Genomic DNA, 17,832 nt, shown 5'->3' on the forward strand with positions numbered 1-17,832 from the left:
CCAGGGGATCTTCCTGACCCAGGGATCGAACCCAGGTCTCCTGTACTACAGATTCTTTACGTCTGAGCCACCAGGGAAGTGATTAAACAGCAACTCTCCATTTCCAACCCACCCCCAGCCCTTGGCAATCACCATTCTGCTTTCCGTCTCTTTGAGTATGATTCCTCCTGGTAACTCATGCAAGTAGCTGCATACGATTTTATCTTTTTCTGACTGGCTTAGTTCACTTAACATGATGTCCTCAAGGTTCATCCATGGTGCAACATTTGACAGGATTTCCTCCATTTTCAGACTGAATAATATTCCATAGTATGCATATTCCATGTATTATCCATTCATCCATCAACACAGGTTTGTGTTGCTTCTACTTCCGGGCTATTGTGAATTACACCATTTAAAGACAGGTGTACACTACCATGTATAAGAGGCTTTCCCAGTGGCTCAGTGGTAAAGAATCTGCCTGCTAATGCAGGAGATTTGGGTTCGATCCCACTCCAGTATTATTGCCTGAGAAATTCCAAGAACAGAGGAGCCTGGTGGCTACAGTCCATGGGGTCGCAAAAAGTCAGACACAACTGAGCACGCAGCATGTGTAAAACAGATGCCTAGTGGGAAGCTGCTGTAGGACACAGGGAGTTCAACTCGGTGCTCTGGGATGAGCCTGAGGGGCGAGAGAGCAGCTCAGGAGAGAGGGGATGTATGTATGCTGCTGCTAAGTCATGTCAGTCGTATTCGACTCTGTGCGACCCCATAGACGGCAACCCACCAGGCTCCCCCATCCCTGGGATTCTCCAGGCAAGAACACTGGAGTGGGTTGCCATTTCCTTCTCCAATGCATGAAAGTGAAGAGTGAAAGTGAAGTCACCCAGTCGTGTCCGACTCTTTGCGACCCCATGGACTGCAGCCTACCAGGCTCCCCCGCACATGGGATTTTCCAGGCAAGAGTACTGGAGTGGGTTGCCATTGCTTTCTCTGGGATATATGTATACTTATAGCTAATTCATGTTGTTGCACAGCAGAAATACAACACAGTCAAGTAATTATCTTCCAATTTAAAAAAATTTTTTTAAATAAAAATAGGTATATCTCTTCAAGATCTTACTCTCAGTTATTCGGGGTTGATACCCAGAAGTTTAATTTTTTGAGGGACTGTTATAATCTCTTCCATAGTGGTTACCATTTTTACATTCCCACCACCAAGGCACAAGGGTTTCAGCTTCCCCACATCCTTATTAGTTGTTGTTATCCGTGTTTTGTTTTGTTTTGTTAATAGTAACCATACTAATGGATGTGAGGTAATATTTCATTGTGGTTTTGATTTGCATTTCTCTAATGATTAGTAATGTTCTTTGGCATAACTGTTGGAAGACAAAGGATGCTGGGAGGACAGTGAAAGCTGACTTTTTTCAACCTGGACCAATTCATCAAAAGAACGGCTCTCTGCCAGAATTAGAGTGAATGATGTTGGGAGATACTACATGGTGACTTTCAAGCCAGCTCTCTCCCATTACTGATTCATGGAAAAATGCTGGGGGAGGAAGGAAAATGACTCCAAACCAACCCACTCCTACGGTTCACTTGACTGAAAGAGTCACAGTATCTCATGCTGTATGACTACCCACACTACAGTTCCCATTTTAATCATGCATAAACGTGATTTAAGAAAGTGTTAAGGGATCAAGTTCTCCTCCACCTACTAAGGAGATGTCCCATTCTACACTGTGACTAAAGGAACCACAGAAGAAAACTGGTCCATAAGTTGCCCATATAGAAGTCACAGCAGTAAGCAGCCCAACTTTTTCTCAAATGATGTGTCATAAAGAAGCCAAACAATGAAGCTTGCTATATGCATGGGTTGAATAGTATCTCCCCAACTGTATCCTATCCCCCACCCCTCAGGAACTAGTGACTTTATTTGGAAGATGAGTCTTTGCAACTGATCAAGGTACGATGGCGGTGGGCCCTACACTAGTGTGTGAAAGTCGCTCAGTCGTGTCCGACTCTTTGCAACCCCGTGGGCTCTACACTCCATGGAATTCTCCAGGCCAGAATACTGGAGTGGGTAGCCTTTCCCTTCTCCAGTGGATCTTCCCAACCCCGGGATAGAACCCAGGTCTCCCACATTGCAGGTGAATTCTTTACCAACTCAGCGATAAGGCAAGTCCGATGCTAATATGGCTGTGGCCTTACAGAAGGCAGAAACCAGGACAAACTCACGGAAGGAGAAGGCTAGGTGAAGAGGAAGGCTGGGATTGGCAGAGATACATCTATGCACCAAAGGACACCAAAGATGGCCAGCAGGCTTCCCAGGTGGCCGCAGTGGTAAAGAACCCGCCTGCCAACGCAGAAGACAAAGAGACGTGGGTTCGATCCCTGGGTCAGGAAGATCCCTTGGAGGAGGGTGTGACTACCCACTCCTGTATTCTTGCTTGGAGAATCCCATGGACAGAGGAGCCTAGTGGGATACAGTCCCTGGGGTCGCGAACAGTCAGACATGACTAAAGCAACTTAGCACACAGCCCACCAGAAGCCAGCAGGGAGGCCTGGACAAGACTCTCCCGCAGAAGAAAGCAACCCTGCCCCACACCCTGATCTGAGTTCCAGCCTCTAGAACTGTGAGACAAGCATTCCATTGCTCCAACTGCCCATCTGGGGAACACGACAGCAGCTCTTGCAAACGGATGCATTTGTCAAATTGAGCTGCCGAGTGATGGAACAGCCAGGGGGGTGGACCACAAATAAAGCCTAACGTCAACGTCAGAGTACTGAGTGCTGCTGGTAGGCCTCAGAAACATCACCGATGGCCTCCAGGGTTCACACGGGTACACGGCCCAGAGAAAAAGAACGTGCTTTCATCTGTACCTTGTGTACCAGAAAACAAGGACCAAAACCAAAACCAACTCCCCAGGCCTCCCTGCGCAGGCATTTCTGGAGCCAGACAGAGGGCAAAAATAAGTTTGGAAGCTACACACTGCGACCGGTACCCACATAAATCTCTAAACAGCCCTGGGTTGGCAGGATGCCCCAGGGCTGCTGGCAGTGGCTTGGTTTCTGTTGAACCAGTTTTCTGGAGAAAGTGAGAACTTTATTTTCTAAGGCTGCCATGTACCTTTCAGGAGCTTCAAAAGAGAAGGTAAGAAGGTAGCTAAGGGCAGAACCGAGAAATCCACCTTAGAGAAACTGTCCTTGGAACAGAAGGGTTAGGGCACGGAAAGACAGATTCACCTTGTTATTAGGGATTCAGAAAGTTCCCAGAGAGCCAACATCGAGACTTCACTTGGAATGAAGGTTTCCTCTGAGATGGGAATAATGGCTGCGAGCTTAAACCAGGAGACCCCTGAGCAGGCACCTTGTCGTGGGGTCAGCAGACATTTCTGATCACCTCCATGAAACCTACCTGGATATGTGAGCCTCTCGGCCCACCTGAAACCCAGTTAACTATGGGAAGGAGTAATTCTTGGTGCTCATTATGAAACCGGACATTCCATTTAACTGCTCTAATAAAATCTGTTATCCTGGTACTTACAAAAATCTACATCAGGCAGAGACATGACAGATGGCCGAGAGTAACATCTAAGTTTTGTTCTAACTCACGTACTCAGCAGGTGCTACAGCTATTGCACCTCCATGTCCTGGTCATCGTTGGGATTCTAGTATTAAATTGTCTATAAATTAAAACAGGCACAAGAATCACAGGACTTATATGTGAATAAAAGGAATTTTGTTGCACCTACTGTGTGCAGCACATTGTCCCACAGGAAACAGGATGAAGGCTGGAGGGTCAGAGGCAAGGCTGCAAGGGTGGAAATGAAGGCAGAGGGAGAGATGAGCCTGTGTTAGGAGATACGAACTTGCGGGCCCGTGCCTGTGGTCTTCATTTGCTCTGGGAGTTTTGGGCATCTCCCCAGAGACGGGTGTCCTCTTGCAGTTCCCACTGACTGGTCTCTCCAGCCTGCTCAACTTGGGCTCCTTGTTCATGGGTCTCTAATTCAGCAACAGGAAATGCTAATAGGGGATGGGTGGCCCGGGGGAGAAGGGGACGACTCACCACCTGCCCTGCCTCTGCTCATTGCTCCTGCTGGCCAGGCTGCAGAAGGACCTGCTTAAGACCCACCTTCTCTCTCTTCCTATAAGACTAAGGACGATACCAGCTCATGGGACGGCAGGAATATGAGAGCTGACCAGCAGGGACTGGGAAGGGCTGTCACAGCCACCTTGGGACACAGGAAAGCAGTGACCAGGGGAGCTCTTGCTTTTCAATGCTTTAGACATTCAGCATCACAGCGAGTGTCTAAAGCATCACAGCTTTACCAACTGAGCTTCAAGGGCTTCCCTCACAGCTCAGTTGATAAACAGTCTGCCTGCAATGCAGGAGACCCAGGTTCGATTCCTGGGTGGGCAAGATCCCCTGGAGAAGGAAATGGCAACCCACTGCAGTATTCTTGCCTGGAGAACCCCCAAGGACAGAGGAGCCTGGCAGGCTACAGTCCGTGGGGTTGCAAGAGCCGGACACCACTGAGCGACTCAACCGCAACACTAAACCACATCATAGCTAGAGCAAAGGTAACCGAGCCCTTGAGTTCTGTTTGTGGACAGAAACCTTCCAACAAATGGCCTGGAAGATGACACGACAGTCAAACACACTTGAGAGTTCATAAGTAAATGGAATTAAAATTAAAGGGCAGGCCACGCCCCCATTCCTTTCAAAGGCTTATGAACTTGAAGACGCTGGGTGTCAATGCTTTCCCAGCCAGGCCTTCAAAATGAACAGAGTAGCTCCTGGGATGACAAATTAATTGAAATGCAGAGAGTAAATATAATTTTCCTAATACAAATGGGAAGCAAGCAATCAACCTCCCTTTGATACTTCCAGTCTGTACAATCTCCATAATCAGTATGAATCTCAGAGGTTCATTTACAGAGTCACAGATTCTTCGTGATTAGAAATAAAGCAGTGGCTTTTATTAGGAACATTAGCAATGCGTCTTTCATGTCAACTGAAAAAAAAAAAAAGACATCATTTCCAGTGCAACAGCTGTCATAGAAAGGCCAGCTGATGTCCCAATCCTCCGTGGCGGCAGGGAGCCCCCAAGGTGTAAATCTAAGGAGTGTCTGTGTTCCCCTCTCTTTGGGCGCTCCCCTCCCACGTGCTGCCAAGGCCTGTCAATCCTACCTCGTCAATTTGTGAAAACTTAACTGATGCTACAGGACGGTGCTTTAAATAAATATACTTGACTGATGGGAGGAACAAAAAAACCTCTACCTTCTCAGTTTCCCTTGTGTCTGACAGCTCTCCAACATGCCATCTGGGGCCCTTAGCAGCCACCACCGTGTCTATGACCTTGGGAGGCCCTCTGGTCCCTGGGTTGTTCCTGCTGGTCTCAGCCTTGTTAATCCACCCTACCCGCTTCGGAGTATCTATCCCTGGCATCCGTCTCAGGGACCAGCACGATCACGTGACGGGCTGTCCTCTCAAAGGGATCCCTGTGGCCCGGGACCATCAAACAGCCTGGTGAGAGCAGGGCTTAAGCAGAGGCAGGAGCTGGGCCGGAAACCCTGGCTTCCTGTCCTCAGTCCTGCGACCTAGATCAAGCCACTTCTGAGCTTTGTGCTCACTGGGCTCATTCATGCCCGCCTCACAGATCCACTGATCAGCTGTAAATGAGAGAATGTAAGGACAGACGATAGGACAAATTCTGGCACACAGCAAGGGGTTTTTAAAAGGGCAGCCATTATTTTTGCTCATTGTCTTATCATCAGCAGCCCCTTGCCGTGCATGTCCAGAAATATATGTGGGACTCATATTAGGTTTCCAAGATCCTGTTCCATAAAACAACACCAGCGCTCCCTGAATCCACTCTGGGTATCAAGTCTAGCTTCCTGTTTATATAAATACGGAAAGAGAAACCTATAAAGCTCTCACTCACAACTACAAAGTATGACTTTCAGAATTGCTTTTACACAATGACTTTCTCTATAGATCACAAACTGATAAAATCATCCCAATATCTATCTCTGGTGTGAAAACCATGATGTCCAATGTTCAAATTGATAAAAGACAGCAAATAAGTGAATCATAAAAAAAATTGCAGATAATTTAAACATCACTGTGATTTATATGTTAATATGTTTCATATTCACATTTAAACATAGAGGTTCCTAGCCAGCTAAATGCTTCCTTCAAAGGAACCCACAGAGAAGACCCATCCGAGAGGGTCCTAAAACCATCCACCTTGAGATCCTACATTTAGCCTGTGCCAGAGGGAAGCGAGGTTCTCCTAGGAAAATCCTGACTCTAGGAAAACAGAGAGGCTTCAGGTTACATAAATGCGCGCTCAAGCACTCAGTCGTGTCTGACTCTTTGTGACCCCATAGCCTGTAGCCCACCAGGCTCCTCTGTCCATGGGATTCTCCAGGCAACAATACTTGGGTTGCCATTTCCTTCTCCAGGGGATCTTCCTGACCCAGGGATCGAACCTACATCTCCTACACTGCGGGTGGAGCCACCAGGAAAGACAGGCTAAGTAAATGGAAAAGACCAAAAGCTCAGTAAAACCAATATGCACGTAAAACATTTAAGCTTTAAGAATATCCCCTCAGTGTTAGAGCCACCAGATCTGAAGCTCTGAGGAGCTACCGATAGACTAAAAAAAGGGAGGAAGTGTGCTTGTGGGAAGCTGAGACTTCATCACACCTGTCCAGGTGGCGCTTCCTTCTCATAGACCCTCGAAAGCCACCTGGGAGCCTCATCTCTGTTTCAGGAAAGACTCATCTGAGACGACAGAGAAAGCTGGGGGAGTTTTAAAGAAAGAAAGAAAGAAAGAAAATTACTCCACCTGACGCAAGTATGCTTTTTTTTATTTCAAAATGTTTTCATATGCTTTCCTTTTTCCACTTCACATACCCAAAAGCCCTACAATAAAGGCACAGTCTCAATCCTGCTAATAAACAAGAGAAGTAAAGTTTAGTGCAAAAGGAAGAAAAACAACTAGCTTTTAGGGTAATCTAATCTCCATCTAGGACTCTGCAAGGTATTTTCTCAGAAGGTATTTCACCTGAGCTTCACCTTAGCCCCACGAAGTGTGAGTTCTTCTCCAGATTCAGAAACAAGGAAACAGATTGAGAGGGGTTATCTTCTCGCCCACAGCCCCCTAGCTAGTAAGCCATGAAGCCAGGATGCCCTTCTAGCCCAATTTTCCCCTTTAACCACTGTTTCTTATAATTAGGACAATTTATTATCTCCACTTAAAAGAGGAGGGGGGAAAGCAGCTTCTCAAACTCCCTACGTCTCCCCAGAATATTGGCCCAATTTACCACCAGATACAGACATTCTCAGTTACAGTTTATTCCTTTTATTTATTAGTGTCTACTGAGAGACTTTTCAGGGAGAAAATAGCAAACAGCTGTTAGAGAATTCCTGCCATCACGTCAGAGCCACAGAAACGACTTTGATCAAGCGTCTACAGTGAAGTTGAAAGGGGCACACAAACATTTTGGGCCCACATTGAAGTTCCACTCTTCACATCTAAGGAACCAGAAAGGAAAGGCGAACAGGATTTCGCTGAAATGATTTATGAAAAAAAAATTTTTATCTATTAAAATAGCCTTTAAATTTAACCTCAAGAGACCAGACCCAGACGGACCATTTATCACTCAAGTTAAATAAAACACAGAGTGGACCGTGCAAAAGCAGAGTGGACATAAATACTCTTTCAGAAACTCTGCTAAGAGACAGAGCCAAAAGCAACACTGATAAGGGGAAAGAAATATTGACTCATGTTTAAAAAGCTTGAGTGAACTTGTGAAATTCCTTTCCCTCTTTCTGGTTCAAACTGCAGCTGCTTAAGAGGCAGTTAATGGAGCTCTGGGCACACACAGCTCCCTTCTGGTTTTAAATGGTCGATTAAATTTTATTTAGGTCTCAGTATGGCCGCCACCAGCTCTTATGTGCACTTTTATACAAAAGAAGAAAATAAAGGAGCCCTGAACTCATACCTCCCGTCTAAGATCGTATAATCCAATCAACTGCAAGGAATAACCCTGCTGCCGGGGATGTGTGATTCCAGGGGAGAAGCAGGACACATATTAAAAAGAAAGATATACTAATACTTCCCCCCCAAGATCTTAGGTTAAATATACATTCCACTTCTTTGGGGAGAGGAAAAAACAAAGACATTCAGCGGCTTTAGATCCAAAAGGGCATCGTCTCTAAGATGGCTAACATAGAAATTAAACAGGGAAACAAAATCGTTCACAACAAGACAAAGATGGAGAAAAGGACCTTGCTTTTCTACAGGCACAGTTGCTGTGAGCTACCTAAGTCCAGCTCCAAGCCAGTAGCCTCCCTTCTTCCTAATGCAAATAGGGAAAGTGAACTGAAAGTGTTAGTGGCTCAGCCGTGTCCGACTCTTTGTGACCCCATGGAATGTAGCCTGCCAGGCTCCTCTGTCCACGGGATTTCCCAGGCAAGAATACTGGAATGAGTTGCCATACCCTCCTCCAGGGGATCTTCCCGACTAGGGGATCGAACCCGGGTCTCCTGCATTGCAGGTCGATTCTTTACCATCTGAGCCTCCACGAAAGCCGTCGATGTTAACTAGGGAGTCCCCAAAAAGACAACACAGAGCTTTTTAAAGAGATAAACTTCTGCTACATCCTCTTTTTCTGAGCACCAGCTTATAAAGACAGTTTAAAAATTCTCCAACCACTTAAGACCTTTTGCAGAACCACAAAGCACTTGGAGAACAAGCCCCTGACTAATGTCAAGGCCAGGTTTCAGTAAAAAATAAATGATTGCTTCATTTCAAAAGCTAAGAAAATGAAATAAAGGTTTAATCATTTATGGACTGACCATGCCAGACTCCTAATTAGGTCTGAGATAATACGGGCACTTTTGCCCTCAATTAAAAAAAAAAAAAGGAAAAAGAAAAACTTTTGCAGTCTCTCTTATTATGACATGCAAACTATTTCTCTTAAAAATTTTAGATGTCTGTTTAAAACGAAGTTGTTTGTTCCTGCTAATAATGTGTTGTCTAGCAAATATCTGATTTCTTTCTGTCTTCTCAAGTGGCATGAAGTTTAGCCCAACTTAGTTCAGTGATACTTAAAGTTACCCCACCCACCTAGGCTTCCCTGGTGGTTCAGACGGTAAAGAATCTGCCTGCAGTGCAGGAGACTCAGGTTCAAGCCCTGGGTCAGAAAGATCCCCTGGAAAATGGAGTAGTTACCCATTTCAGTATTCTTGGCTGGAGGATTCCACAGACAGAGGAGCCTGGTGGGCTACAGTCCATGGGGTCGCAAAGAGTTGGACATGACTTAACATATACACACAACACACAAACACACATTAAATCCTAACATTTCCTGATGCCCCATAAGCATATTTGTTGCTGTTGAGTCGTGTCTGACTCCGCGACCCCATGGACTGCAGCACAATAGGCTCCCCTGTCCTTCACCATCTCTTGAATCTGCTCACGTGCATGCATGCTTATTCACTTATACTACTATCTCCGATGAGGCTTTTGTAATATTTCTTAGATTAAAATCCCCTTTGTGAAAGAGTTTACCATTTGCCTGAGGAATTAACAAACATAATCATGGAGAGGTAATTCATCAACAGAAGATGTCAATGCAAGGTGCCGACTTTCAAAAAAAGAGAAAGGGAGGGGGGGAAAAGCGTAGATTATCATCTAAACCAAACTCATTTTGCCGATAAGGAAACTGAGTCTCAGTAGGGTTATAATTAGAGGGAGAAACAAGATTAGAGCTTCTGATTCCAAGTCTAATTAGAGGTACGGACAACAAGTAGTTTAAGACAGAGATGACCCCCACCAGGAGCCCTGCGGAGAGGCTTGGATGGTTGGGGGATCTCGACAAATTTGTTGGTGGATGTTGGGCGCTGTTTACAAATAGGAAAGGAACCAGAGCAGCTGGAAGATGAGAGTTTGCAAGGAGCCTTGGAGGCACGTTTGGAAACGTCGAATAAGGCAGCACAGAAGAAGCCCACAGATCTTACACAAGGCAGCAGCTCGGGGCGAGGGAAGGCGGACAAAGTTGGGGTCACGAGGGCTGGGTTCCAATCGCAGTGCTATCCCAACACCATACAAATGTGAGAAGGTGACTCGAAGAGTGCTCCAGGGGTTCCCCCTCATCTTAAAGAGATGCCAGCGCCCCCCAGCCTTCCTCGCCTGTGAGAAGCACATGAATGAACGGAGGTGCGGGCAGTCGGTCACAGGTTATGGCACCATCAGTCTGAGGCACAGTGGAGGAAGAGAATATAAGGATAAATAAGAACCAAAGGGGCCAGGCCCCCACAGAGCTCCCATTCTACCTGCAGGAAGTCAAAACTAAGCATAATAAGCAAGTCAAAAGAATTTTCCAGCTTGAGATGCTAACGCAGAGGATGAACCAACCCCGGACAATGGTGGAGAATAAGGAAAAGGTCACCAGAGCACTCGGCCATCCGCCTCTCCCAACTAAGAAACTCACACTTTATCCTCAGGCACCCGGGAGCTGGAAAGGCTTCTTAGGAAAGCCTCGACAAAACACCAACACAAGAGCAGGATGATCAGCCCCCTGGATGGCGGTGGCTGACACGGAGCGCCCTGCACCCACACCACGGCCACTCCGGCTCCCTCTTCAACACAGGCCAGGGGCCTTCCCATCACCTGAGAGCATCTTTTCCAGGCCGGCTTCCCAGGGCTGCTTAAAAAGCAGCAAAACACGGCTCCGTTTCAGTCCCTCCACTCTTCTCTGCTCCTCCTAGAGCAGCCTTGCTAATGAAAACACATAAACGGAATAAACAGTTGGGGGAAGAAGCCATCTGCTTCATCCTACAAACGTCAGTAGGAACAGCGTTTTGTTTACCAGCAGGGTCATGAGGACAGGACACATAAAACCTTCTCAGGAACCTTCTTGGGGGGTAGGGGCGGAGCTGGGGGGGTCGTTTAACCCTTTCAGATCCACACGAGTCCCTCGAGGTATACCCTCTGATTGGAAGGGAACACCGCAGATACCACAAGCCACAAGGTGAGGCTTCTCTGCACAGCGTATTCCACATAAAGACGATAAAATGTCCTGGAAGAATTTACTATAAATATTGCATCTGAACTTTCAACTCTGCAAAAAAAATACCTAAAAAGACTGTCCAAGCTTAAGAGCAAAGGTGACCGGGAGAACGAGCCACGGTGTAGCAAAGTCTGAGGCTCCATGCCCAGGCCTCTCAAAGGATTAAACTCTTTGATAAGACTTCATTTGAGGCTGTAAGTAATGATGCAGACTGGTGTGATTATCTGGGCCGGGAAGCATTTGGAGAACGTGCATTTTAAAACGATGACTTTACCTCCATCCATCCTCCAAAACGAAAGTATCAGGAAAAGACCCAAGAAACTCATTCCCTAGGGAGCGATGTGGTTCACGGAGGAATGTTCCCCAAAGGGAATGGTAATGACTTCCGGCCAAGTGCCTGCCCATCTGTGTGACAAATGTGAATTAGCAACGAGAATTCATCATCACGGGGCGCCCAATCCAAGGAGGGAACAAGGGTGGGTGCGGGGGGCTGCGACACCTGGCCTCCATGAATTCACAACAGGAAGTTTTAGAGCAAGGTCTAAAAAGCAGTTGTGGGAAGCTGCATCTCTTGCAATCCTAGTCCCTCCTCTCTAATCGCAAGCACAGCGGTTGAGTCACCACGGCCAGCCTGCTGCCTCCCAGCTGCAGAGTCCTGGCCCATTCTCTTCTTAAAGACCACAAGGTAGCAATTTAGAATCAGCACAGTCAATAAAAATGCTGATCGCTGACTTTCTACAGGCAGTTATGGAAAACATCTGTTGCCCATGGGTTGAGAAGGAACATTCTGACCCAACTCAAATAAGATTTTTAAAAATTAAACATGAATGGATGAGGCATGTGGAAAACTAACAATAACATGAATTCTACTTGTCAGATCAACTCATCCTAATAGTGAAACTTTTAATGAGCACCTAATACACGCAAGGCGCTGTGCTAGGTGCCAGAGATGAGGCAGCAAGGCAGGACCCAGGCCAAAGAAGCCAGCAGCGAAACGCAAAATGCACATGGGTAAGGCCTCCAAAATCACTGCAGACAGTGACTGCAGCTATGAAATTAAAAGATGCTTGCTCCTTGGAAGAAAAGCTATAACCAACCTAGACTGCATATTAAAAAGCAGAGACATCACTCTGCTGACAAAGGTCTGCATAGTGAAAGCTATGCTTTTTCCAGTAGTCACATATGGATGTGAGAGCTGGACCATAAAGAAAGCTGAAAACCTAAGAACTGATGCTTTCGAGCTGTGGTGCTGGAGAAGACTCTTCAGAGTCCCTTGGACAACAAGGAGATCAAACCAGTCAACCCTAAAGGAAATCAACCATGAATATTCATTGGAAGGACTGATGCTGAAGCTCCAAGACTCTGGCCACCTGATATGAAGAGATGACTCACTGGAAAAGACTCTGATGCTGGGAAGTATTGAGGGGAGGAGAAGAAGGGGATGACAGAGGATGAGATGGTTGGAGGGCATCACCAACTCAATGCACATGAGTTTGAGCAAGCTCTGGGAGATGGTGAACAACAGGGAAGCCTGGTGTGCTGCAGTCCGTGGGGTCACAAAGAGTCAGACATGACCGAGTGACTGAACAGCAACATCATTATCAATCATATTACGTTCCAAGCTCTTTGTATGTGCCAAGAGTTGTTCGTTTGTATCAACTCTTGTTCTCATGAAATAAGGTAGGGTTTATGATGAGCCTCATTTTACAAGGGAGAGAACTGAGATAGCGAGATTAAGTACCTTGCACAAGGTGATCAGTGAGTCGGTAGGAGAAGCTGTGATTTAAATCTCAGTGGTCCAGCTCCACCCTGACATACCTGTGAGTGAAGAGGTCTGAAGGAGGGAAGAAAAAGTCCCACCTACTGTCTCAAGAAGTTAGCCTCTGGGTAAAACATAGAGGGCCTCTAAGGGTGCATAGGAGTTTACAGGGGTGGGGGGAGGGAGAAGGTGGTCTAAGAAACCTTTCAGGCACAGGAGTTACAAATGGAAAGCATGGACATCAGAAATTATCAAGTAAAATCATTTTAAAAGATGCAAACAAACTTCTATTCCTATTTTCTCAGGCAGAGAGTTCCTATCTAGTTCCTAGCTAAACAGTAGCTAGGAATGGAGTTTTGACATTCTTTGCTTCAAGGAAACAAGAATTGCAAATGAATACATACAATGCTCCCTGTGTACAGAACACCAGTGCTTGAAGGCCCTTTGGTCCAAACCCATATACGGGAATACCATTTAAAAGAACACACTGCTAGAGATTTGGGCTCAGAAATCCTTAACAGTAGCAAAGGAGAAACACTGAAACCAAATACCTCACCAAACCAGTCTTGCAACAAAAAGAAAGTGGGGGAGAGGGGGGTGGAAGGGGGTAGGACTTGTTCCAGAAGGTCTGAGTACCAGGCTGGCAGGTGTGCCCCTCTATGTTTTACAACTTCAGCAGATAAGCAGCAACTCTGTTCCTCAGAATATGAAGTCCCCAAGTGCTTGAAGAGATAGAAATTCCACAACGAGAAAATTAGAAAGATACAAAGGTCGTTTGCAATGTGTGATAAATTGGCAGGTTTAAACATAGCTCTTCTGAGGTTTGTCTTCCCTGAGACACTTAATGGTAATTCACACTTTTAGAACAATAGTCTTGGAAATGAATACGATTGAGTGACTCATATCACATAAACGATTAAATGATGGGTTGCAGACGTTAATGCCGACTGTTAAAATTTTAGTTGCTCTAGCCAATAGGAATAATAGACGGATTGTCTCCACTTTAAAAACAGGTTACGTTCACAATGTTTGTTTATAATTGGGCTGTTTGGAATTCAAGAGTTATTTTTCACCCCCACACGCAAGCAGCATGGGATACGGTGTTTAGCACCCAAGAAAGAACACAGGGAAAAAGCCAGAGTGTGCTGTGAATTCTACGGATGCTAATTAACTCTTGTGAAAAGTGCCATCAGCATTGTACAGAGGTGAATACACGTCCGGACTCTCCCTGCCATTGAAGAGATCCTCTACCTGCACGTAACTGGTGGTGGTTTCTGAGCCTCGAACAGGAGTGGGATTTCAAGAGGAGATTGAGGAGAAGGATGGGAAAAGTGGGGAAGGGGCGACAGGGCAAAGTTCCAAGGAAAACAGCAGAACCTTGGGGGTGTGCAGCTCCAGCTGACGAACAAGGCAAGCCTGCTGCTCCTTCAGCTCTGCCTTCCTCCTGGATATCTCTTTTGTCCACGCCCCCCCAGCCCCTGGGGTGGGGGGTCTCTTCAATTCTAGGGCTGCCGGCCTATAGCCTGGGTTAAGGGTTTTTCTTTACCCCCACTCACTACCCACAAACATGGTCAGCAAGTTCTCTCCTGATGTCAGAACGACCTCTCTTGCCACACAGAATAATGGGAGTGCTCACACACATGCACTGATGTTTAGAGGAATTGCTTGTAAGCAAAGTTCGATCCCAGAGTTGGGAAGATCCCCTGGAGAAGAGAAAGGCTACCCACTCCAGTATTCTGGCCTGGAGAAGTCCATGGACTGTATGGCCCATGGGGTTGCAAAGAGTCTGACACAACTAAGCAACTTTCACAAAGAGATCAAACCAGTCAGTCCTAAAGGAAATCAACCCTGAATATTCACTGGAAGGACTGGTGCTAAAGTGCCAATATTTTGGCCACTTGATACAAAGAGCCACCTCATTGGAAAAGACCCTGATGCTGGGAAAGATTGAGGGCAGGAAGAGAAAGGGGCAGCAGAGGATGACATGGTTGGATGGCATCACCGACTCAATGGACATGAATCTGAGCAACCTCCGGGAGATGGTGAAGAACAGGGAAGCCTGGCGTGCTGCAGTCCACGGGGTCGCAAAGAGTCGGACATGACTGAGTGATTGAACAACAAAGGAAATTAAACTGAGATTGTAACCACAATTCCCTCCAACTCAAAAATATAAGTAACACATACATAGGCATATACACCCGTGTCTTAGTATATGGGAAGTCAGAGTAAAATTCAAGGGACACACCCACTGATATCACTTGTACTCGGAGCATGCAATCAAAAAATCAACACACATCAACCAAACAATCCATAGCTCGGACGGAACCAGAAGGAATGAGAGGAGCACGGTGAGGGTGGGAAGAAGGCTGCTGAATACACAGACCGTCTTCCCGCCACCGTGCATCACAGGACTGAGATGAGCGCCCCCACGCCGAAGGCTGCCCCCAACTTACTGGAACTTCAAAGGCCTCCTGGGTATCATCCAGCATCTGGATCTTGATAGACATGAGTTTTCCTGAAGGCGTGGGGGGCGGCTTCTGCCCATGTTCCAACGTACTGATCCCCGAATTCTCCGGGGCCCCCAGTCTTGATCCTGGAGTTGGCCTCTGCTCTATCTCTCCCATGATGAAAGCAGATTATACACAGTATCTACTGGAAGCAGAGAAGAGAAGAAAGATACATGAGAAGACAAGACTCACTGAGACCACTTCAGTAACATTTTGTCCTCTATGCTCTTCATTGTAGAAATCCCCCCTTACCGCCCCCTCCGAAACACATGAGGGCCGGTCAGCCCCCAACCCCGCCAGGGCAGCAATCACCTGCTGAGGCTTCAGTTCATTCAAGAACAATGTCACCTTTAGCCATGCAAGGCATGCTAATATTTGAGCATATTTTATTCTTCTGCATATTTTTACATAGCTTATCCTTTTCTAGTTTTGCACTCAGCTCTTAATTATTCACACGACAGATTGTGTTCTACGTATTATTATTATTCAGGCTCTACGAGGAATCAGGTACCACTCATCACACATTTCCAGTCCGCTGGGAAGATAATGAGCAGTACCTAATCCGTATGATTAGCATCCATTAGTTAGCTTTTATGGATCCAGGAACAGACCAAGCAATGCAGACATTAGCAAGATAAACAGATAAAACATATCTTGTGGCTCCCAAGCTTACAATCTGGTTGAAGAAACTAAACAGGCACTTGCCCAAACACAGATGACATTAGGTAGGGTCTTTTCTCTCAATTTCTTGTTGGTTCCCGTGTCAATTACCTCCTAATTAATTTCTTTCGCGCCACACCCCTCCCTCAATTGTTCCCGCTTTCCCAGGAAACCATACTACCTATTACGGTATTGACAAGCTCTCTTCTCCACCATTCAGAAGGTAAGAGCTAAACTCAGTTGAGTCTCAAATGTTGGGTAATACTTGGAAAGAGACAGAAACACACAAGAGAAGGAATTCCAGGGAAGCAGAACAGCACAAAGAAAGCCACGGGACAGAAATCAGGAGGCATTCAGGAAGAGGAGTGAGACTCACTGCTGCAGAGTTAAAGATGCATTTGGAAACCAGGTTGGCATCAGCCCACAAAGGACATCAAAACGCCTAGCTGAAAAATATGGTCTTCACCCTGCTGGGAGTCACTGAATAATGACACCACAAAAGTAGAACTTGAGAAAAATGAACCTGAAGATGATATATACTAAGGGGTTGGAAAAACAGATGAGCTGGTGGGGACTGGGGTAGACCAGTGACAGAGCTATTGCAACAATTTGAGCTTGAGGGGATAACTTGAACAGTGGTGGTGGAAATAAAAAGATGATACTCTAAAATGCATGTCCATGGAAAGATTAACCTGATGTTGTAAACAGTGAGTTCCTGGGAAGAAGGAGATTAAAGTTTAACAATGAACAGCAAGTGTTAAGTCAGGACAGAAGGGAAGAAGTGGGAGGGGAAGGGGTGTGTGTGTGATTGGGGTCACTGTTGAGGGTTATGAAAGGATGGATAATCCAGTAAGCTGCAGGGGAGGCAGAGCTGAATTTGGGCTGTGGGTTCAGAGCCCGTGGAGCTGTAGAAGTGTAAGCCAGGGTGAGAGAGAATATGAGGGGGTGCGGTGGGAGAAGGGTGGGTGGAACATGGCAATGAAAAAGCAGAAAGAACAAACATATCCAACCATGGGGGTTATTATGGATTGAACTGCACCCCTTGCCCAGACCAAATGCTTATGTTCAAGCACTAACCCCAGGAAACTCAGAATGTGTATTTGGAGGGAGGAGACTTAGAGGTGGCTAAGTGAAAAAAGTCATTAAGGAAGAGGGAGGCAGAGGATGAGACGGTTAGAGGGCAACTAACCATGGTTAGTCACCAACTCAATGGACATGAATCTGAGCAAACTCTGGGAGAGAGTGAAGGACAGCGAAGCTTGGTGTGCTGCAGTCCATGGGGTCGCAAGAGGTCAGACATGATTTAGCAACTGAACAACATCACCCAATCTGACTGGCGTCCTTATAAGAGGAGAAACTTTGGACAAAGAAACACCAGGGATACACAGAGTAAAGGCCACGTGAGGACAAGGGGAGAAGGTGGCCTCCGGAGAACCCATCCTGCCAATGCCTCGATCTAAATCTCCAGCCTCCAGGACTGAGAGAAAATAAATCTCTGATAAGACACCTGGCCTGCAGGACTTCACTACTGCAGTAAATTCACCTGAGGGTCGATGGAGAAGAGGCAGAGAAAGAGTGACCCTCTGTCTTAGTGACACAAAGTCACAGAAGGGACACTCCTGGTCACCTGCGGTGAGAGGTATGGAGCTCAGGGCTGTTTCACACACTTGTAAACAAGTCACCCTTTTTAGGATAAACTGTGCTTATTTTGCAGGTTCTCCTTGCCCAAGGCTCTTCCTTCTCCTGAAAGGTAAGCCAAGTTCCCAGGAGCTTCCCACTAGATTCCTTATGGAAATCTCTCCCTTCCTCTCCGTGAACCTTGAACTTTCTCACTGTGAC

General features: G+C 46.3%; 1 protein-coding gene across 3 annotated transcripts in view; it reads right to left on the reverse strand.

Annotated features, from left to right (window-relative positions):
* FARP1 (FERM, ARH/RhoGEF and pleckstrin domain protein 1) overlaps positions 1-17,832 on the reverse strand; it is a 305,988-nt gene that overhangs the window by 221,735 nt on the left and 66,421 nt on the right. For 2 of the 3 annotated variants that reach the window (XM_018056422.1, XM_018056420.1), the window contains exon 2: positions 15,280-15,478. In XM_018056422.1, the coding sequence (XP_017911911.1) occupies positions 15,280-15,450 (171 nt within the window). In that variant the 5' untranslated portion in view covers positions 15,451-15,478. The remainder of the gene's footprint in view (positions 1-15,279; positions 15,479-17,832) is intronic. The other variant, XM_018056421.1, reaches the window with a different exon arrangement.

This window comes from Capra hircus, chromosome 12 (genome assembly GCF_001704415.2).
Source record: "Capra hircus breed San Clemente chromosome 12, ASM170441v1, whole genome shotgun sequence".
NCBI classification, from domain to species: Eukaryota; Metazoa; Chordata; class Mammalia; order Artiodactyla; family Bovidae; genus Capra; species Capra hircus.